Genomic DNA, 22,926 nt, shown 5'->3' on the forward strand with positions numbered 1-22,926 from the left:
AAGAAGTATGGACTTCTTTTCTAACTTGATGTTGATTTTGAAGTTTATGCCAAAACAATTGAAATTTCTCACATTAGTGAAACAACTATATAGGATAATCGTTTAATGTTTTAATGTTCTTTATGATTTGCTTAAAGCATCGTGATTAACTATGTATATGTTATGCTTTCTTGGACTTGGAAAAGTGATTATATTAACAATAACGTTCATGTGGAGAGGACCATGGAGGTAATGTATCTGATGTGAATATTAAGAGGACAAATGGTGGATAGTGACGGAAAAAGAGGGGGAAATTTTTTTTCTAGTAGTTATGAAATTTGCTGTGTAGAATAATGTCTTTGAGGTTGGGGAAAGTTTTTAGTCACTGTCAATGCATATACTTGTTATGTCATAGTTCCATTGGAGACAATTTTACCTATTTGTTTATCGTTTGGAGAGAGTAACAGGCTTATATCCCTATTCTTCTAGTTATTTGAGCAAGTGTTTCTAAGTTGGTGCTGGATTCTGTTTTTTAATAAAAGAATTAGATTGCGAAAGCTGTGGAAGAGGAACTCGAAAAGGAATTTCTCTGTTTGCTACTCTAGTTTAGTATTAGTCAAGTTACAAGGTAAATTTGTTTCTTTTTAATATCTTTAAATTTTACATGCATAGGCCAAGTCAGCTTATGGATTTGAGATTGTTCAAATGGTTATTGTGGACACTGAACCTGATGAACATGTGAAGAGGACTATGAGTGAGATAAATGCCGGTCAGTGTTCATTTTGAATTGAACATTTGAACAATCCTCTCTCTCTCTGAGTAAGTTTAACTTCTTTTTTCTTGAATACGAATTAACCTATCATTGACCTTTTACGTGCGATGAACAGTTGCAAGAATGAAGGTGGTGGTTAACGAGAAGGCTAAAGCAGAAAAAATCCTACAAATAAAAGATGCCAAGGGAGACTGAGCACGGTAAGCATGCCAACATCAGACCATTGAAGTTGGGCTAAGGGACAGTGTGCTTGCTTTCTCTATGAATGTACCTGGGACTACGGCAAAGGATGTCCTAGACATGGTTCTTGTGACTCAATATTTAGACACAATGAAAGAAATTGGCGCATTGTCATCACACACGGACCAAGTGTTGTGAACGACATTGCTTCACAAATTAGAGATGGCCTCCTTCTAGAAAATACCACCTATAATTAGTGACTTTGTCCCAACATATAATGTTGCACGAGTGGCTTTTCTAATGGTGTATGAAATGATTGGTGCTAGTAACTAAGAGTTGTGTCTTTTATTCTTCTTTTATACTTTCAAAAAAATTTACTTGAGTGAAGATAAGAGCTAGGGATTGTCTTGCAAGTTGTAACTAAGTGGTGTGGCGTGTATACATGGTGTTGAAGCCATAGTATTGGCAATATTCTTTTTATAGGATGAAATGGTACAGATTTGGGTAAATTTGTGGAACCCTCTAGTGTTATATGTTATTTTGTAACTGTTATGTGTTATAAATCCTTTCAGAGGATCAATAATATACTTCTGAAGGAATTTTTGCTATGATATGTTGAATAACACACACACACACACACACACACACACACACACACACACACACATATACTGCAAGATGAGCTTCAGATGTTAGTAGAAAAAAGCTTTCACGCGCCCAAGTGAATCATTTAAAATCTTAAGACAATCATAGTTATAGTAATCTCCTAATTTCTGTATGACTTAGAAATTTGTCTTCAACTTCAAATTATAACATATCAAAACACTGAAATTGTGTAATTCACTCAAAAACTAAAATATTAATATCAAGTAAGAAGGGAAAAAAGAACATAAAAAAATATACCACAAATCTTTTTATTTTTATTTTTTTATAGAGATAATTACATGTTGTTAACCCACAATTTGAACCCTTTTGCCCCCTAAACTCCCAAACATTTTGTGCATGAAAAAATGTCAATTCAGTTACAAGGCCTTTTTGGTAGATATCACAAATCATTAAATTAAACAATGAAAATATAATATTACTTTTTGTCATCTATATAAATTTAAATTATGATTTGGAATAGGTACCCTCAACCAAACCTGTCTTTTCTCATTTTTATTAAGTGTGCCAAAATAGACAGAACGGTGCTTTTGCCACATTCGGTTGTACTCATATTTTTTCTTACATTTAATGGCACCATCTTTAAATTGTGCAGTACCAAAAATCACAGTGACTATAATTTTGTCACGTTTGGTGATTCAATTTTTCTTTTCTCACAAATGATGGTTCTATTGTCACATTAGGCAATACCAACATCATTTGACTGTACTTTTCTCACATTCGGTGGTACTTTTGTCACATTCGATGGTTCCCTTTTTTTTCTCACCAATTACCATAATATCGATAATACCTAAAAATGACCAAAATACCCTTAGAAATTAAAAAATGACAAAATAACCCTAAAACTCAAAAAAATAAAAAATAAAAACTACTTACCAAAAAAAAACCCAAAATATGACTAAAATAACCACGAAAACTAAGAAATGACCAAAATACCCTTAAAACAAACAAAATTGACCAAATAACCTTGAAACATAAAAAATTACCAAAATTACCATAAAATCTAAAAACAAATTACTAAAATAACAACGAAACTAAAATATGACCAAACTAGCCTTAGAAAAGAAAATGACCATAATATCCTTACAAAAGAAAATAACCATAATGGTCCCTATACATAGAGAATATATAAAAATACCCTTAGAAACTTAACAAAGACCGAGATAGCCTTAGTTAGGGTTGTGCATGGGTCAAGTTAAGAAGTTTTTTCAACCCAACCCACCATGGTGGGTTTAAAAAAAAATCCACCCCAACCCATCATAAGGGTTCAACTCAATCCAACCCAACCCACGTGGATCGAGTTGGGTCAGTTAGACCCATGGGTTGGACAAAGGCACTTTTCATTATTATTAAATTGAGTATTAGAACAATACCACTACCATAAAAAGCAAATTTATAACTAAATAATCTTGAGCATAACACAAACAAACACAAACTATATAAGAAAAACTTAGGGTTTGGGTTTTGTACGTGCAAGTTAGATTTGAGCTTATATAAAGGAATAAAATAAGTTATCTAACAGTACATTTACATGAAAAAGCTTCTAAGTAACAAAAATGCTAACTTTGACATGACACATGTTAGAGAAGATGAAAGTGATAGCAAGAACGTAAAAAGGGCACAAGATGTATGTGGAAAACCCTAGGAAGAGGGATGAAAAACCATGGTTTGAGCAAGAATTGAATGTTCTTGCTCTGTTCAAATTTGTATTATGTGGGGAAAAGAGGTCACTCTTGTACAATAAGGGTGTTCTTCCTTAAAGAGAGACCTTGTTTTCTACCTTCCTATCTTATCAACTTTCTACTCTCTTCTTCAAATATTTACTTGGGTTCTTACCCTAAAATATAGCTGAATGTTCCTCTTATAATTTGGGGAATATGGCTAAATACAAAGACAGGTGTCAAGTTATCATTTCCCAAAATAAGACATTTTCATAGTTGTGATATGGAAAGCTGACTAGAGGATAGAGATTGCACCAACGTGGCACTGAGACCTGTGGGGAGGTGACTTTGCCGCTGCTTGGGAAACAAGTCCTGGACATTGAGAGGGATTTCAGGAATACTGTGAATGATATACGTGTCTCTAAAGTAGTCCAACATGCATTCAACCAATAAGGGGTGTCCCCATGAATATGTCATGTCAACTAAAAAATAACAATAATCTAAAAACTATAAGTATTATTCATTTACAGTTGTGCTTATCTTATCGACAATGCCCTTAGCTTTCATCAATTCTATTTGCTTTTTACTGAAAATCCAAATTCAATAAAATAGATTATATTAAATATAACAATAGGAAATATATTATAAATGGATATATAATGAAAATGAATCTTACTAATAAATTAAAAATGGTCCAACTGGTCTTTTTGGCTGGAGGGGGGGGGGGGAACATGGATAGTTCCAGCTCTTCAATATTTTCCACTCTCCCCATACTCCTTTTTCAATATAACATGAAATAAAAAAAGGTAAGCAATAACATACATTTGAAAAAAAAAAATCACAATTGAAAACCGTGGGAATTGCAAACTTTTTCCTTGCAAACTTTGTCCTGGACAACATAGATGATCAACGTTTTTATTTATTTTATTTTATTTTTTATACAAGATAGAAATTCTATTTTGGCCTAATCTAAGTGCATATGTGTGTGAAGCTCCCTCTTAAAAACTTGAACCCTATCCCTTATCCCCCACACCCCACAAACACTTATACTTGTGGAGTGACTACCACACAACTTAACATAAAACTTATATCATAAAAAATTAAAAGGCATATACAAATGTTATAATGGATAATAGAATCAATTTTAAAACTAAGATAAATATACCACACTAACTCTATCTTCATCTTGTGATAATGACAAAAACACATTAGCTATTAATTTGGGTAAACACATGTTCACCTTGTGATTATGATGAAGATGCAGCAAACTATTATGATATACCACCCTAAATCTCTTTCACACCATGCTGCCAGAACTGCAATGACATTCACCACCCCCAACTCTATCATCATAGCCCAAAAATAAAGTCTAAGAACTCATTAATCAAAAAAACATTTAGTAAGCAACGCCATACTCTAAATAATACTCATTTGTCCTTTTGGGCAATGTTTATATGATACTTAAAAACGAAGACTAACAATGCTCAAATGGCAGCCCATAATAAGTTTATTTCCCCACTCAGAGCCTTTTCATTTTAGAATCACTTTTCAATAGTATCATCCCAGAAACCTTGTTGAGCTCATATACCAATCCAACTGAGAACAAGAAACATGTGTTATACAAACTCGATGGACCGTGCTAGTAGCAATCAAAGCCATTGCTTCTGCTATTAAAACATCACAGAATTTCCTATAGTTTTCCCAGAAAATGAAGCTAACCCAATATTCGTAAAAGTACATGTGCAAAATAAGAATGAGCACTGTAGTTGAGCTCAAAACCCACCCACCTCTCAACTAGACTATTCAATACCATGGTTAAAATATATGATTTGTGTTTTTAATTTTTGAATTTTGACGTTGATCAAGAGTGACAAAATATAATGAAAACAAAAATTTAGTGCACTGCCAATCACTGCTATGTTTCCTTTATTGTGCTGCATGTTTTTCCACAGAATTAAGTCTTCATAAACAACTTTAATGCCCGCAAACAATTATGTTAAGCCTAGTTACACAACCTCAGCAAACAAGATATGAAGAACATATATCCCAGGTCAAAATTTTGGCAAATAACATAGTGAAACACACCTCATTATAAACACCTCCTACCCAAACTCTCTTCGCATATCTGAATTTACACGCTCAAATATGAGGATAATGCTCAGCATAACGCAGTGTATCACCAAAGGTGGTAGAGAGGGGAATTGGGATTGCCTTCATCTTTGAAAATTAATTCCAAGGAAAAATCAAAAAGGGCAGCAACTAGGATTCCACTGCACATCCTAGTCCTGGACAACATCTCAACTGGTCAGAGGCCCAGCAACTATTATACTCCTAAGGGTATGAAAACTGTATATATATATTGCTATATTGAACAATGTGTACATGACAAGTATATATAATTCAACTAACTCTCTAATACTAAACGGCCTTTAGCTTTGATTTATACAAGCAAAGTACTGTTATTTTACAAGAAATTCAAACTAGCTTGGATTGCTTTCTTTCTTCTTCTTTTCTCTCTTCTAGACCAGGATTAACTAAGCTTTCTTTTAAACTTATTGTCTTCTATTCTCTGATACTCCCCCTCAAGATTAGCAGGGGAATGAATGTTAACTAGGCTTATCTTGGTTAACATATCTCCTATCTGTGACTTGGTCTTGATGTGCAGCAATCTAATTACTTTTGTAGTGACTTTATCTCGCACAACATGTCAGTCAATTTCTCTGTGTTTCGTCCTCTCATGAAACACAGGATTGACTACAATGTGGAAGTGTAGCTTGCCTATGAGCAATCCAACCCCACAACAGCAATATATCTCTAGATTAATGAGATCACAGTTCAATAGCAATCAGATCACATCCAAATCATCATCATTCAATCATTTCAAAAAAAAAAATGTATTAGAAGCTTATGAACCACTTGGACACCTGAAGAATTAACTTTGGTTCCTAGTCCTACTAATTTGAAACTCAGTACCAAATACTATAATTCTTTTTGAGTTGTAGTACTTTTAAAACCTATGTACAAATTTTTACTTTTAAACAGACAAATTTGTAATTTTTGCTTTTTTCCCCTTTGCTATCAGAACTATGCCCACTACAAGCACATAGAGATAGACATATCTAACCCTCAATTCCCCAACAGCACAAATAAATAGATTCCAAAATCTGCCAAACTCAGAGGGCCACCTCGCATAGAGAGGATACATAAACACTATACTGGAAGTGCCTTTACAATACCCATTAAGTTTTTTTTATCACTATAGAATGTTAAAAATTGAATTTTTATCAAAAGCCCATAAACACAATCATGATTCTTGAATGAGAAACATAATAGAGAAAACTCCTTTATCCATTTATTCCCAACCCACCAAAAAAAAAACCACAGGGGTCTGATTCTAATGATATTTATGTGTCTACAAATATAAAAAAATAATTATAATCAAAAACAAAAATGGGCAGGTCTCAAAAGCAGCCAAAAACCCAAATAAATCCACAACCCATGAAGAAACAAAAAATAGCAGAAGCAACAAATCTCTCAACCAAAATAAGTTAACAAACAACACCCAAATCTCCTATCAAAATAATAAAAAATAAAAACCCAAATCAGTTAATAGCATTAGGGATTACTAACAATGAATAAAAGTAAAGACAAATCATGCGTTGATAGTCAAAGAAACTTTAATAATCTGTATATTAGTAGTAAAATCAACTTCATCTGAGAGAAAGAGAAAGAGAAAGACAAACCTATTTCAAATATTGTCGCCGGGCAAAGAACGGCCAATACTGTTTCTTCTTCTTTGGGTTTTGTTTAGCTGTCCTAGGTTCTTGTGGTTGATTAGAGAAGAAGCCGAATTCTGGGTCCTTTAGATAAACTGAATCGGAAGCGTGATATAGAGTCTGAAGCGTGATAAAGAGAAAGAAGTGTGATAGAGAGAATTTTGTTTTTGAGAAAGAGAAGCACACAGTGAAGACTGGGTTCTTTTTGTTTTTTTTACTTATATATATAACTTGTTTGACCGGTAGCCAGTGTTTACTTTAAATTACTCTAAATTAAATGAATGGTCTGGATCAAATTTTTATTTATTTAATGGTTTAGATTTAGGTGGGTACCATACCTCTTAAAAAAGAGGGGGGGTGTGGTAGAATGACCCATTTGAATTTGATATCGAGAAGGGGGAAAGGGCGGCATATGACAACAAATTATTAAATATTTATTATTAAAAGAATATAAACATCGAAAACGAATGGGGTTTGGGCGTTGGGGATGTGGGTCAGTCTTTGTCTGTGTTTGTCTCATTTATGGTCTTTATGCTTTTGCAATTCTAGCGGGTTTGTTCAGATGCAGTAGAAGAATATGCTCAAAATATACCTGTGATTAGTCTGTCAGGACGCCAATCATTTCATGTACTTATGATAACACCGAATAAGTTGGTGTTGATGATCACAATTTGACTCCCTACAACCACTCTAAAAATAAGCTAGCGTGGTGTGATGTTGAAGGCCATAAAAAATTTGAGTGTCTTCCTCATCACTAATTGGTTTTGGGGTGGAATAACACAGTTCACAGTCTGACAAATGGTATCAAAGTCATGGTCATGGGTTTGAGTCATGGGAATATCATTGTGAGAGAGGGATTGTTGGGAGGACCACAATTTGACTCCCTACAACCACTCTAAAAACAGGTCCGCGTGGTGTGATGTCGAAGGCCATAAAAGATTTGAGTGTCTTCCTCATCATTAATTGGTTTTGAGGTGGAATGATGTAGCTCATGGTTTGACAGATGGGAAAACAACTAAACATAACAAAACAAAATGTGTTGAAGCAGAATTTAAAAATTGAATGTACAATAGCTTAGAGTCATTTATTTTTGTCTCGATATAAAAGTACAAATGTTGGCTTCTATTACTAATCCCAAAATTGGAGTATTTTATTGCAAATAATTCAACATTAAAATAATGCTTCTAGAGTCCAGACGTCTCCTGGCTCTGGCCTAAGCATTTATGCATGTTGTAGCATTATGTATCCGTTTGCATACACTTCTGCGTTTTTCTTTTGAGCGTTTTCTCCTCTCTCTTTTTTTCTTTTTTTTCAAGCCGCAACTTTTGACTATTTTCCTGTGAATAGTGTACCCGTGTACTATTTACGGGTCCCACAAACTTCACTTTTCAACAACTTTTTCATTAAAAATGAGTCACCCAGCACTATTCACACATTTAAAAATTATATTGCTACAATATTTTCAGTTTTCAGCAATAAGTTCTATCCAAACAGACCCTATATTAAATAATTGGGTAAATTTCACAAACCTACTTTGAAGTTTGTCATAATACTAATTAGGTCCAAAACATTCTAAAACCTATCAATTTAGTCCTCAAAGGATAATTTTGTCCCTAACTTTCTTTCTTTTTCTCTAATCTGTTTTTGTTCCTCTCACCTTCTCTCTTCTCTTTCTCTTGCTTCAGATCTCTCCCTTAAAACTCACTGAAGGGTAGGGACAATCCCAGAAGGGTGCTTCTTGAGATCAACCGGTTGGCTCCCTTCCAATCCCTGTTCCGCCATTCCTTTCTTTTCTTAAAAGTTCTTCTTTTACTCTGTTAAAACCAATACAAAATTATTCAACACCAAAACCCCATCTCTAATCAAACCCGGAAACATACCCTATAAAACCAACAAAATTCAACACATTTACACAAACCATTCACCACCAAAAACTCATTTTTAATCAAACCTAGAAACCTACTTTACAAACCAGCAGAATTCAACACATTTAAACAAAACGTTCACCATGAAGAACCTATTTTTAAATCAAACACAGAAACATCCACTAACTTTTCAAGAAACCAATACATATACACATGATAAAATTTGAAAGCTCGAATCTGTGTGAAAACACAAGAGCTATTTAGATCCCCAATTAAAAATTACGGCTAGATTGCTTTTACTCTAACTTATTTAAATGCTGAATAAAAGTAAATGAAGCGCAATAACTGATAACTACTCTAGTGTATAAACACGAACATCAAATAATAAAAGTAAAGCACAAGAGTAAGGGAAGAGAGATGCAACCACAAGATAACACCAAGACATGTTATCGAAGAGGAAACCGAAGAACTCAGCGAAAAACCTCTCCACCGCCCTCCAAGCGGTAAATCGATCTACTAGAGAATAAAGTTGGAGTACATGAATAACAAAAGACCCTCCAAGCCTAGTCTACCCAATGTACTTGAGCCCTCCAAGCTCCTACTACCAACTGACTTAGCCAAACCTTGTCTTCTCTAACTTTCTAGTTCCCTAAATACGCTCGATTACATCCACCAAGCCTTATCAGCTTCTTTTGGCAAATCTCCAAAGCTTCCCAAGCTCTAAAACACTCTCTACACTCTGAAAAGGTGTGGGTTGTGTTTGGGTACAAATCTCCTCTCAAGGTATGACAATGGAAGAGGGAAGGAAAATAGGCTAGAATAATTTCTCACTAAAGATGAGTAGCTCTCTCTCTCTAAAAGATGGGTGTGTGTGTCTTGTAGAAAACCTATCTAGGGTTTTTTCTCTCTGAATGGCCTCCTTTCAATATGTGGGTATATATATATATATATATTGTGGATAGAGATAAGGTGCATCAGATATGACAAAATAACAAAACAGAATGTTTCTCTTGTATCTCGTGGGAAGGCCTTACCCGCAAGACACTTGTAAAAACTAGTTGTCACCATCTGTCATGACTCTTCGCATTCCAGTCATGTGTTAAGCACATGCTTCATTTCGCGGGAAGGCTACTCGCGAGCTACCCTCGAAAACTTCTTTGGTCTTTAATTTGCCTTGAGTCTTCACACTTTCTCTCACACACACAACCCTTACAAAAAAATCCCACATAAAGTACAAGGTACAAAAGATGGAACGAAATTACAATAAAACTTAACACGGAATTAAACCCAACACAAAATAATTGTAAATCACAACTTTACTAAATTACTGAACAATCATCCATAAAATTATAAGATTTATTTATGTTAGCTCATACAAAACAAAAGACTTCTCTTTCTATTCGGTGAGGTCTGATTCGAAGATTGTGGATCGGGTTTATTAGGAAATTTAGCACGCGATGTCTCAACTTGAGGTTGAGTTTCAGCATGTTTTGATTCGGAACACTGTTCCTCTTGACACTGAGAGACTGCACGGCTTGATCCACCGGAGTAGCCTTTCGTTCCCGGTCAACAATGCCGGAATTATTGCCAAAGAAGATGATATGAGTGTGGTGGTCAGTGGATTTTCGAGTGGCTGTGGGTGATATGGGTTTGTTAGGTGGTGGGTTTTGAGAGAGAGATCTAAGAGAGAGAGAGAGAGAAAGGGAAATGAACGGAGACAGATTAGAGAAAGAGAAAGAAAGTTAGGGATAAAATTGTCTTTTGAGGTCTAAATTGGTAGGTTTTAGAATATTTTGGACTTAATTGGTATTATCACAAACCTCAGGGTAGGTTCGTGGAATTTACCCTAAATAATTAAAGTAAATTATTTGGTAATTTAAAAATAAATTTTAGTTACAAATTTAAATGTAGATTAAATCTGCACCCTTACTCAATAAAATAAATATTACTACATATTTTGAAAATCTAATAGTTGAATTGCATTTTTTTTTACACTCTTAATACACATCAAATTTTGTGCCAATATGATATTATTTACTAATTTATTAGCTTATACTTTATGCATAATTTTAAATTACAAAAATTTGTAATTTAAACAATTTATTAGTGACATAGCTATTGATCTTTAATTTTCTATAATTTTTAAAGGACGGAGGATATAAGAAGAAGATGTAATTCAGTGGTTGATTTGTCAAAATTCACATCTAATAAAAAGATATTGAGTAAGATTGTAGGCTAAGGATATAACCAATTTTGTATCTAAACTTTGTTCCAACTTAAATGTAAAAAGGTCGAAGTTAAGATAAAGAATTTGTTAAATATGTAATGGGTTGAAATCAGTTGTGGACATAGTATTTGTCTTTATTAGTAATTTTACTTTTTTGTGTGTTTCTTTTGTGAAATATTTTTGAATCATGAATTTTGATTGAAGAAGAAAAATAATTAGTGTTACCCATAAAAGATGTTAAGAAAATTTGATAATAGAATCTCAATTTTTGTAACAATTTATTCTCTTTCATTAAAATTTATGTATAAATAAAAAAGTGTGAAGATGATTATTGATGATGCCAAGAAAATCAGTAGGCTGGATGCTTCGGACTAGAAAGGACTACTGGATCTTTCTACGGCCTGAAAAAGAAAGAAAAGCGTATCAAAGGCGACCGGGGCTGCCGGCCAAAAGTCCTCCGATGGCAAAGTTAGTTTTTTCCTCTAAGTTATTTGAGTTCCAACTTTTTTGGAGTCAAAACTGAACATACCTTGGGTTTGTCTGAAACAGCCTTTATATAGTGTTATCATAGGCGGTTACCAAAATTGGAACTTCTCCTGGCTTCAAGGAGAGATAGAAATCAAACGTAACTTGCATAACCGTCTGGAAGTTATGCTCTTGTTTCACAACGGATACCTGGCGGTTACGCGTGGGATAAGGGATTATCATATCTCATTTGGAGATTTTCCTAAGTGTGACAACCTCGTCCTTGAGTTCCTCAGTTGGGCGTGCTTTGTTTCGCACGCGGGGGCTGCCTCGTCTAACGGGTGAATTTGCTCAAGACGAGGATGTCGACACTCTGGACGAGTGCATCACTCTGATGGTGCGTACCTCGTCTTGAGCTCTTCTTCCCTGGACGAGGCACTTGTAGGTAAGTTTCTGAGGGTGTTTATGGTAGTAGGTGGGCTATGGACGACCTTTATGGACGACTTGGAGATAGGCTATATTATTCCCCTATCAGTTGCCCCCCGTTCTAAGGTCGTCCAAAGTTCTTTTGTTTCTTCGACTCGTTTCAACACATTATTTCACGTGTCTCAAAGTAAGGGACGAGGTTGCCAAGGCTTCATATTATGTCACGTGTCATTACTTACTCGGGTTCTTCCTGATTGGTCATTGCGTTCTGGGTTTTACTTTTCAACGCCTATAAATAGTGGATTTCCTCCCCTACCCTCCTCATTCTTAAAATTCTCTCGTTTGACATCTCTCGTCCATCGCCTCGTCTAGGAGTATTCCAGCGTCCTTTAGTTTTCTTCGTCTAGAGCCAGGTATTTTCTCTACGCTCGTTTTAGGCTTCCCTTACATTTCCAAAATGTCCGAAAGTTTTTCTTCGTCTAGCAATAGCGTTGATAGGGAGATCGATGAATATCGTAACACAACTAGCTATAGTGGCTCTAGTAGTGACAGCAGTAGGAGTAGTGGTAACACCTCAGACGAGTATGTTTCTGGGGTTCCTGGGGTTCCCTTAGAAGTTTTCCAGGAAGAATTTAGGACGAGGGTAGCATCTGGGTCTAGGGCTGGTCCTTCTAGCGCGCCCTCGTCCACTAGAAGGGACGAGGTTGAGACTGTATACAGCTGCGCTGTTGGGGTTCCAGCCAAGACAGACGAGAGAAAACTAACGTCCCTTAGGAGTTGGTACCAAATCCCGGACGAGCTAAATCCTAGATTGGCCGTCCGTGATGAGTGGTGTTGCCAACCTCATTTTGGCATTGGGGTTTATGAAGCCTATCTTCTAGGGGGTCTTAGGCTGCCTCTCAATGCTTTTGCCAGGGAGTTGCTTACTAGGTTAGGTATAGGTTTATGTCAATTAAATCCTAATGCATGGAGACTAGTTGTTTCTATGCAAATTTTGTGGAGAGAGGTTTTCGAAGGGGACTGTCCTCTTACCGTGGACGAGTTCCTTTTTTGCTATAAACCCTCTGAAATTAGTCAATCTCGTGGCTTTTATCAATTCACAGCCAGGAGAAAAGACTGTAGGATAATTAAATCTTTGGTCACCTCAGATAGGAGTTGGAAGACGGAGTTCTTCTTCGTCTCAGGTTTTTGGGCAGGACGCCCTGCTGATGTGGGCAGGGATTCATTTCCCCCATATACAGGAGATTTAGGGAACCTTCGTCCTGAAGGTATGCTCACCACTACTGTAGCATCGCCTTCATTACATATCTTTCTGGGCTAATTTCTTCGTCCTTGTTGCAGGTGTTAGGAGGCCGTCGTTGAGCCAGTTCCATCTAGGACGCGTCCAGAAAGCTCGTCTTCACCCAGAGAGGGACTTCCACTCTTTGGTTACCTTGCAGCGTCTTGCAACTTGGGGACTTGGCCCCGAGCCCTCTCCTGAAGCCTTAGCCCACGAGATTACAGTCCGCCGACGTGAGTTCTCGTCTTGCCTTTCCTCTCCTTTTTTTTTTTTTTTTTTTTTTTTTTTTTTACTTATAATTATTATTATTTATTTTAGGGATGGCTACCATGAAGGAAAACAAAGGCAAAGGGGTCGTGGACGAGCGTGGCAAGCAAGACACTGAAACTAGGGCTCGTCCTTCTGTTGGCGATAAGAGGAGCCTGTCAAAGGCCATCAACCTTGAAAACCTCCCCAGCAGGAGAGCCAAGCACAGAAAGTCGTCCAAGGCTGGGGTCGTCTCTCCCGCTGTCCCTGTTCCTCCTCCACCACCGTCCGTCCCAATCTTCGACGTGGAGTCGTCTGAGCCTGCTCCCACTCCACCGTCCAAGACCAGCGTTCCTGCCTCGTCCCAACCTCCCGTTGATGTTGTGCCCAACCTGCTCGAGAGTGAGGGCTTGGCTTGGGAGAGGTTCCAACAGGCAGTGTCTGACGAGGACGTGGCTGCATGCTACAACATGTCCTTGACGGATTTTGAACACTCGGGTGTCCACGATCTTTTCAAGGTAATGGATACAAATTTGTTCTCGTCGTTAGCTTTTCATGCTTGTTTACTTTGCTTGATACAAAAATTCTTATTTGTTTGTGCAGGCCATGTCCAAGTTTATAGCTGCGTCTAGGCAGGCTACTGAGTTGGACAGGACGAGGCTGCTGTTGGAGAGGAGGATCAAGGAGGTTAAGGATGAGTGCAAAAGCTGGGCTGAGACGGCTGCTGAGGCTAAGGACGCAGCCAAGGATTTGCTAAACCTCGTCGAGGAGTTAAAGGCTGATGTAGTGGAAAAGGACTCTCGTCTTGACCACTTTCAGAAAAAGACCGACGAGCTTAGCAATTCCCTTGTGAGGGCTAAGGACGAGGCTGTGGAGGAGTTCAGGGCTTCGAAGCAGTTTACGGACCTTCTGGACGCCAACTATGCGGCTGGATTTGAAGACTTTCGCATGGAGGCGAAAGAAAAGTTTCCAGAAGTTGACTTCAGTCCTATCGTCCTTCAACTTGGAGGTGCTGCTAGTTCTTTTCTTCAGACTAGCTCTGAAGATGTCAATGTTGAAGACGATGCCTCTACCAAGCCTGCTGAAGACGACCCTAATGCCTGATGCCCGTTTGAAAATTTTCATCATTTGTTTAAGTGTTTTCTTCCTGTCTCTCTTTTTTTTTTTTTTTTTTTTTTTTATTTTTTTTTTTAAATGTATAAGAGTACATTTATTTCGTCCTGACCACTTTTGACGGCTTTATAAACAATGCCTTTCAAGGCTTACTTTTCAAGGGTTTTTGGACGGTGGTCGTTCACCCTTTTATTGTTTAATGAATGCTTACTTTCAGTTATCATCATTGTTGTTCCATGGACGAGTGTATGTGTTTTTATTCAATTGCCTTTTAAGCAATGTTTCCCAGTGTTGGGTGATTGTTTACATGATGCCCTTATGGACGATTGTATTTAGGACGATCATATGCTCGCCGTTAGAACGCAGGTGTTAAGGCCTACTTCCCTTCTTAGACGAGTATGCCCTGGCTAAGGAAAACTTGGACGAGCATGTCTTAACTTTGTTGCTTTATCCTCATTCTTTTAAGGAAAGCTTGGACGAATATGCCTTAGCATTTTTGCTTTACCCTCGTTCTTTTTTAAGGAAAGCTTGGACGAGCATGCCTTAGCATTTTTGCTCTTTTTTAAGGAAAGCTTGGACGAGCATGCCTTAGCATTTTTGCTTTACCCTCATTCTTTTTTGGACGAGCATGCCTTAGCATTTTTGCTCTTTTTTAAGGAAAGCTTGGACGAGCATGCCTTAGCATTTTTGCTCTTTTTTAAGGAAAGCTTGGACGAGCATGCCTTAGCATTTTTGCTTTATCCTCATTCTTTTTTGGACGAGCATGCCTCAGAGCTTAGACGGGTTTGTATTCGTCCAGAGCTTTTATTTGTCAAAGGCTTTTTCCTCGTCCGTGGATATTATCAGGGAAACTGGAATTCAAGTACATAAGAAATCCAAACCATATTATTACATGAACATTGTTCACGAACTTGGCACACGCTTATAAGCTAGTGCCTTATTAAGATATCAAGTACATAGCATCGTCTTTCATAAACTAGTCTGCAAGTAGTGCAAGAGTTTAAGAACTAGTGCACTTTTATTCATAACACGCTATAATAATAGTAAAAGCACAAATAAATATAAGCAAACACGCAAACGACAACTGTAGTTTTGCCACTGACTTCCTTCGTCCCTGCTCATCACTGATAGTACTTTCGCAGATGTTCCACGTTCCAAGGATGTTCTAACTTCCGTCCATCCAGGGCTTCCAGGTAGTAGGACCCCTGCCTTTTGCAATTGATTACTTTGTAGGGTCCTTCCCAATTGGGTCCCAGTTTTCCATGAGCTGGGTTCCTGGTCGCCAAGGAGACCCTTTTGAGGACAAGGTCCCCGACACTGAACCGTCTGGGCCTTACCATGGCGTCATGCTGTCTGGCCATGAGATTTTTGTATCTTGCTGTCCTTTGCTCCGCATCCATTCTTACCTCATCAATAAGATCGAGGTCAAGGCGAAGTTGTTCCCCGTTGTCTTTCTCCTGGTACTTCATCACTCGATGGCTTGCCATATGGACCTCTGCCGGTATAACAGCTTCACTCCCATAGGCTAGCTTAAAAGGGGTCTCTCCTGTCGGAGTTCGTGCAGTCGTCCTATAGGCCCACAGAACACCAGGTAGCTCGTCTGGCCATATCCCTTTTGCCCCCTCAAGCCGAGTCTTGATGATTTTCAGCAGGGATCGGTTTGCTACTTCCGCTTGCCCATTTGCCTGTGGATGGGAGGGTGAAGAATAGTGATTCTTGATTCCAAAATGATTGCAGAAATCCCTGAAGGGTGCGTTGTCAAATTGACGTCCGTTGTCAGATACTAATACCCTGGGTACTCCGAACCTGCATAGGATATTCTTCCATACAAAATTCTTCACGTTCTGCTGAGTGATTGCTGCAAGAGGCTCAGCTTCTACCCATTTGGTAAAGTAATCTATCCCTACCACCAAAAACTTCATTTGCCGGACTCCTATTGGAAAAGGACCCAGGATATCCAGTCCCCACTGTGCGAAGGGCCATGGGGCTGTCATTGGGGTCTGATACTCTGACGGCTGTCTAGGTACATTGCTATAACGCTGGCATTGGTCACATACCTTGACATAGGCTTTAGCGTCTGCCTGCATTGTTGGCCAATAGTAGCCTGCACGGACGATCTTATGGACGAGAGACCTTGCCCCTGAATGATTTCCACAGGATCCTTCATGAACCTCCCTTAGAACATAGTTTGACTCGTCAGGAGCCAGGCATCTTAAGTAGGGCTGAGAAAAGCCTCGCTTGTACAACAACTCATTTATGATGACATACTTGGCCGACCTGACCCTTAACTTTCTCGCTTCATCCTTGTCTTCTGGAAGCCTCCCCTCTTTGAGATAGATTATTATTGGACTCATCCAATTTTCTCCTCCTCCTATCTGCTGTATGTCAGGGATGTCTATGCTCGGCATGTACTGAACGTCGTCAAACTCGTCTATGACTCCTGCCGAGGCGGCTTTTGCCAAGGCGTCTGCTTCAGCGTTCTCCTCCCTGGGAAGTTGAATAAAACTTATGGTTGAAAATTTCCGGGCAAGGCGTTTCACTTTATTAAGATACTTCTTCATTCGATCTTCTTTGACATCACACATCCCATTTACTTGGTTAATGACCAGTTGAGAGTCTCCTCTGATTGTTAACGACTCCGCCCCTAAGGACTTGGCCAATTCCAACCCCTTGAGTAGAGCCTCGTACTCAGCTTCATTGTTGGTAGTTGGATACTGCAGACGGACCGCATACTCCAGCTTGTCACCCTCAGGGGACTTCAGTACAATTCCAACCCCACCTGCATACAATGTGGACGATCCGTCTACATTCACTACCCACATCTCATTTCCTTCGTCCTTGCTCAGGTCGTCCTGACTGGGGGTGAATTCTGCAATGAAATCTACCAACGCTTGCGCTTTTATTGTACTCCTCGGGAGGTACCTGACATCGAACTCGCTGAGCTCAACGGCCCACTGTACCAGCCGTCCAGCAGCTTCCAACCTGCTCATCGCCTTTTTTATGGGATGGTCTGTCAGGACGTTGATGACGTGTGCCTGAAAATAATGTCTCAGCTTCCTAGAAGCCGTGACTAACGCGAAGGCTAGTTTCTCCATCATCGGGTATCGTCCTTCTGCCCCTCTCGTCGCGTGGCTTGTGTAATAGACCGGCCTCTGGACTCTTCCCTCTTCTCTGATCAACGCTGAGCTTACTGCGTGTGGGGACACTGCCAAGTACAAGTACAACTCTTCCCCTGTATAGACGGACTCAACAATGGGGCCGTCATTAGATACGCCTTCGGGTCTTGGAAGGCCTTTTGACACTCGGCCGTCCATTCAAAAGACTTCCCGAGGACCTTAAAGAAAGGTAAACATTTGTCGGTAGCTTTCGATACAAACCTGTTGAGGGCGGCGACTCGTCCGCAAGAGACTGGACTTCCTTGATATTTCTCGGTGGCTCCATGTTCAGTATCGCCTGGATTTTATCCGGATTCGCCTCAATTCCCCTGTGCGACACCATAAACCCCAAGAACTTACCCGACGAAACTCCGAAAGCACACTTGCTCGGATTTAACTTCATGTGGTACCGTCGCAATGTGTCAAAAGTCTCTTGAAGGTCTTCAAGATGTTTATCCTCGTCCTGGCTCTTCACCAGCATGTCATCCACATAAACCTCCACATTTCGCCCGATTTGAGGACGGAACATATGGTTAACCAGCCTTTGGTAGGTCGCCCCTGCGTTCTTCAAACCGAAGGGCATAACCTTGTAGCAATACAACCCTTGGCTTGTGACGAATGAGGTCTTCTCCTGATCCGCTTCATTCATCTGAATCTGGTTGTACCCTGAGAAAGCGTCCATGAAGCTAAGTATCTTGTGACCTGCCGTCGAGTCCACTAACTGGTCAATGCGTGGCAATGGGTAGCTATCCTTGGGGCAAGCTTTGTTGAGATCAGTGAAGTCGACGCACATCCGCCACTTGCCATTGGCTTTTCTGACCATGACTACGTTCGCCAACCAGTCTGGGTAGTGAACTTCTCGGATAAACTTCGCGGCGACCAACTTCTGCACCTCTTCCTTAACGGCATTATCTCGCTCGGGAGCAAAAATTCTTCTCTTCTGACGCACTGGTTTCGAATAGGGACACACATTCAGGCTGTGGGTAATGACGTTTGGATCAATTCCAGGCATGTCCTCATGACTCCATGCGAAGACATCGAGGTTTTTCCTCAGAAACCGGACCAAAGCGTGCTTCGCCCCCTCTTCCATGCTCGCCCCAACTCTGGTAGACTTCTCGGGCTGGTCATCGTCCAAAGGGACGTCCTCTAATGCTTCAGTGGGCTCAGCCACAACCCTTTTTCCGTCTATGCTCATTGTCTGCATATGCTCGTCCATGGCCAGCATGGCTAGGTAGCATTCTCTGGCGGCCAGCTGGTCTCCTTGTACCTGGCCTACTCCGTGCTCGGTCGGGAATTTAATGGACAAGTGGTAGGTAGAGGTTACCGCTTTCCAGCTGTTCAAAGTTGGCCTTCCAATTATTGCATTGTATGACGATGCACAATCAACAACAAGGAAATTCACCTCTTTGGTTATCTGCTGCGGATACGTCCCGACGACTACTGGCAACATGATGGTGCCCACAGGTTGCACCTTCATTCCTCCGAATCCTACCAACGACGAGTTCACTGGTCGAAGCCGATCTCGTCCTAGCTTCATTTGTTGGAACGCGGGGTAGTAGAGAATGTCTGCAGAGCTGCCATTGTCTATCAATACCCTCCTGGTCATGTAGTCAGAGATGAGTAGGGTGATGACTATCGCGTCATCGTGTGGATGGTGAATTCGTCCTGCCTCCTCGTCCGTGAAAGTAACAGCCTGTTGGTCAACCTCCCTCGTCCTAGTAGGTCGTTCAAACTGTTGGATGTTCTGCACCACCCTCAGGTACGTCTTTCTTGATTTGGACGACTGCACCGTCGAGCTTCCTCCTATAATTACCCTTATTTCTCCAAGTGGAGGGCGTGATGATTCTTCCACCTTGGCCTTCATTTTCTCATCTCTCTGGTCTCGTCCAAGGAAGTTCCTCAATTTCCCCTGTCTAATGAGATTTTCTATCTGTTGCTTCAAGTCAAAGCACTCGTCTGTATCATGCCCATGGTCCCTATGAAAACGGCAGTACTTGCTCCTGTTACGCTTGTTGGGGTCTCCCTTCAATTTGTCCGGCCACTTCAAGGACGGATCATCCTTGATCTGCATAAGGACCTGCTCTAACGGCATAGTCAGGGGCGTGTATTGCTGATTCCTTGCAGAGGAACTGGCCTTCTTACCATCCTTATCTTTTCTCTCGTCTACCCGAACCTTCTTCGGACGAGGTCCCTGGTCCTGGTAGCGATGGTGGCCCACCTCCGAGCGCTCTGCCCTTTTTCTTTTCTTGGCTATGATGGCGTCTTCGGCATTCATAAAATTCTGGGCTGAATGGACAAGCTCGGCCATAGTCTGCGGTTCCTGCTCATAGAGCTTATGAATAAACAAGTCAGAATTGACCCCATTGTGGAAAGCGGCTAGCAATAGCTTGTCATCCATCTCGTCCACCGTTAAGGCTTCTCTGTTAAAACGGGTGATAAAAGATCGCAAACTCTCATTGTCCCCTTGCTCTATGGTCAGCAGGCTAGAGGAGGAACGCTTGTGACGCTGTCCTCCAATGAAGTTGTTGACAAACAGCTTACTCAGTTCTTCAAATGATCCCACTGAGTTTGGGGGAATCTTGCTGAACCACACTCGCGCTGATCCCTTGAGTGTGGTGGGAAAAGCTCTGCACATGATCTCGTCTGGGACCCCCTGCAGATGCATGGTCGTCTTGAAAGTTGCAATGTGATCGCAGGGGTCGCGATTTCCATCGTACGAGTCTAGAGAAGGCATTTTGAACTTCGGGGGTAGAGGGTGACCGCTGATGGAGGCTGTGAAAGGGGAGTCTGTTCGGTGGACCATATCATCTACTGGGTTTGTTCGCCTCATGTTTTCCCTCATTTCATCCATGGCTTTTCTCATCTGGTCCATTTCTTTTTCCAAGTGCGGCACCCTTCTTGAAGCGGTACCCCTTGTTTGATCTTCAGACTCTACATTCTCCCCTCCTCCTTCCTGACTTGGGGCCCTTCCCTCCATGTGTACTTGACGCTGCCTCCTGAAGTTGATCTCCTTATTCAATTCCTGGTTCTGACGCGTCAGTTCTGCCATAGCGGCAGCCATGGATTGTATGTGCTGCATAGAAGGCGGTGGCACTACAGGTGCTGATCTGCGATCACGAAGGGGATTGCTGGAAGCATCCCTACTCTCCTGGTGGCCTGGGCTAGTAGCCCTTGATCTTGTTCGAACCATTCAACCTTTTGTCTGGGATAGAATAACAAGTTTACCGTTTTTCCCACAGACGGCGCCAACTGATGATGCCAAGAAAATCAGTAGGCTGGATGCTTCGGACTAGAAAGGACTACTGGATCTTTCTACGGCCTGAAAAAGAAAGAAAAGCGTATCAAAGGCGACCGGGGCTGCCGGCCAAAAGTCCTCCGATGGCAAAGTTAGTTTTTTCCTCTAAGTTATTTGAGTTCCAACTTTTTTGGAGTCAAAACTGAACATACCTTGGGTTTGTCTGAAACAGCCTTTATATAGTGTTATCATAGGCGGTTACCAAAATTGGAACTTCTCCTGGCTTCAAGGAGAGATAGAAATCAAACGTAACTTGCATAACCGTCTGGAAGTTATGCTCTTGTTTCACAACGGATACCTGGCGGTTACGCGTGGGATAAGGGATTATCATATCTCATTTGGAGATTTTCCTAAGTGTGACAACCTCGTCCTTGAGTTCCTCAGTTGGGCGTGCTTTGTTTCGCACGCGGGGGCTGCCTCGTCTAACGGGTGAATTTGCTCAAGACGAGGATGTCGACACTCTGGACGAGTGCATCACTCTGATGGTGCGTACCTCGTCTTGAGCTCTTCTTCCCTGGACGAGGCACTTGTAGGTAAGTTTCTGAGGGTGTTTATGGTAGTAGGTGGGCTATGGACGACCTTTATGGACGACTTGGAGATAGGCTATATTATTCCCCTATCAATTATAAAATAAATGCTCATAATATTGTTTTTAATTATTACAATTGAAAATACAATAGCTTAAAGCAGGGACGGACCTAGGAATTCAAGCTAGGGGGGGCAGAGCTAAGCGGAAAAAAAAAAATCTTTCTTTCTTGCTCTTTCTTCTCAGTTTTTCTTTTTCTATTTCTATTGTGTTTTTTATTTGGAGTTTGGACTAAATTTTTGTATTTACTTTTTTTTATGATTTACATTGGGCTGGCCAACTGGGTATTGTCAATTGTGGCTCAAAATTTTGGAGGTTTTTGTTTTATTGGTTGATTTACATTTGGCTGGCCGGCTAGTAACGGGGTTGAAAATTTTGGAGGGGGGTCTACTGCGTTTGGAGTTTGGACTGAATTTCTGTATTTACCTTCTTTTTTTTTTTTGGTTGATTTACATTGGGTTGGTCAGCTGGTAATGGGGCTGAAAATTTTGGAGGAGGAGGGGGACCCAAGATCCTAAGTGAGGGGGCCCAAGTTATTATTATTTGAAAATATACCTACTAAAATAAAAATTGGCCCAAGGGGGCCCGGGCCCCCATAGGCCCCCACCTGTGTCCATCCTTGCTTAAAGTCATTTATTTTTTGTCTCGATGTAAAAGTACAAATGTTGCTTCTATTACTAATCCCAAAATTGGATTATTTTATTGAAAATAATTAAACATTAAAAATGCTTCTAGATGTCCCCTAGCTCCAGCTTAATCATTTCTGCTTTCACACCCCTTACACAAATGTTGTAGCATTATATTAATTTGATAACTTAAAGGATAAAGTTTAGTTACAAAATTAATTGTAGTCTAAATCCATAATCTTACTCAATAAAATAAACAAGACTGCATATTTTGAAAATCTAACCATTGAATTACATGTTTTTTACATTCTTAATACACGTCAAATTTTGCGCCAATATGATATTATTTACTATATAATCTATTAGCTTATATTTTATGCATAATTTTAAAATAAAAAAATTTGTAATTTAAACAATTTATTGGTAACATAGCTGTTGATCTTTAATTTTCTAGAATTTTGAAAGGATGGAGGATATGAGAAGAAGATGCAATTCAGTGGTTGATTTGTCAAAATTCACATCTAATAAAAAGATATTGAGTAAGGTTGTAGACTAAGGGTACAACCAATTTTATAGCTAAACTTTGTCCCAACTTAAATGTAAAAATGCCGG

The 22,926-nt window shown here is 39.9% G+C and overlaps 1 protein-coding gene and 1 pseudogene across 1 annotated transcript; both read left to right on the plus strand.

Annotated features, from left to right (window-relative positions):
* The first annotated feature begins 222 nt into the window (after positions 1-222).
* LOC142615964 (hypersensitive-induced response protein 1-like) lies at positions 223-1,188 on the plus strand (annotated as a pseudogene).
* Positions 1,189-12,287: 11,099 nt separating this feature from the next.
* On the plus strand, positions 12,288-14,720 carry LOC142615440 (uncharacterized). The gene is made up of 4 exons (XM_075788182.1): positions 12,288-13,282; positions 13,356-13,526; positions 13,612-14,057; positions 14,143-14,720. Exons 1-4 carry the CDS (start codon positions 12,472-12,474, stop codon positions 14,641-14,643), a joined length of 1,929 nt encoding a protein of 642 aa, XP_075644297.1. The 5' UTR covers positions 12,288-12,471; the 3' UTR covers positions 14,644-14,720.
* The last annotated feature ends 8,206 nt before the right edge of the window (positions 14,721-22,926 follow it).

The sequence above is a fragment of the Castanea sativa genome, chromosome 11 (assembly GCF_040712315.1).
Source record: "Castanea sativa cultivar Marrone di Chiusa Pesio chromosome 11, ASM4071231v1".
Lineage (NCBI taxonomy): Eukaryota > Viridiplantae > Streptophyta > Magnoliopsida > Fagales > Fagaceae > Castanea > Castanea sativa.

Bases quoted from the DNA above. Each gene is read 5' to 3' on its own strand.
- LOC142615440 (XM_075788182.1), top strand. From the start codon at position 12,472: ATGTCCGAAAGTTTTTCTTCGTCTAGCAATAGCGTTGATAGGGAGATC. The intron at 13,527-13,611 runs GTGAGTTCTCGT...TATTTATTTTAG, and splicing joins CGAGATTACAGTCCGCCGAC to GGATGGCTACCATGAAGGAA. The intron at 14,058-14,142 runs GTAATGGATACA...TTGTTTGTGCAG, and splicing joins GTGTCCACGATCTTTTCAAG to GCCATGTCCAAGTTTATAGC.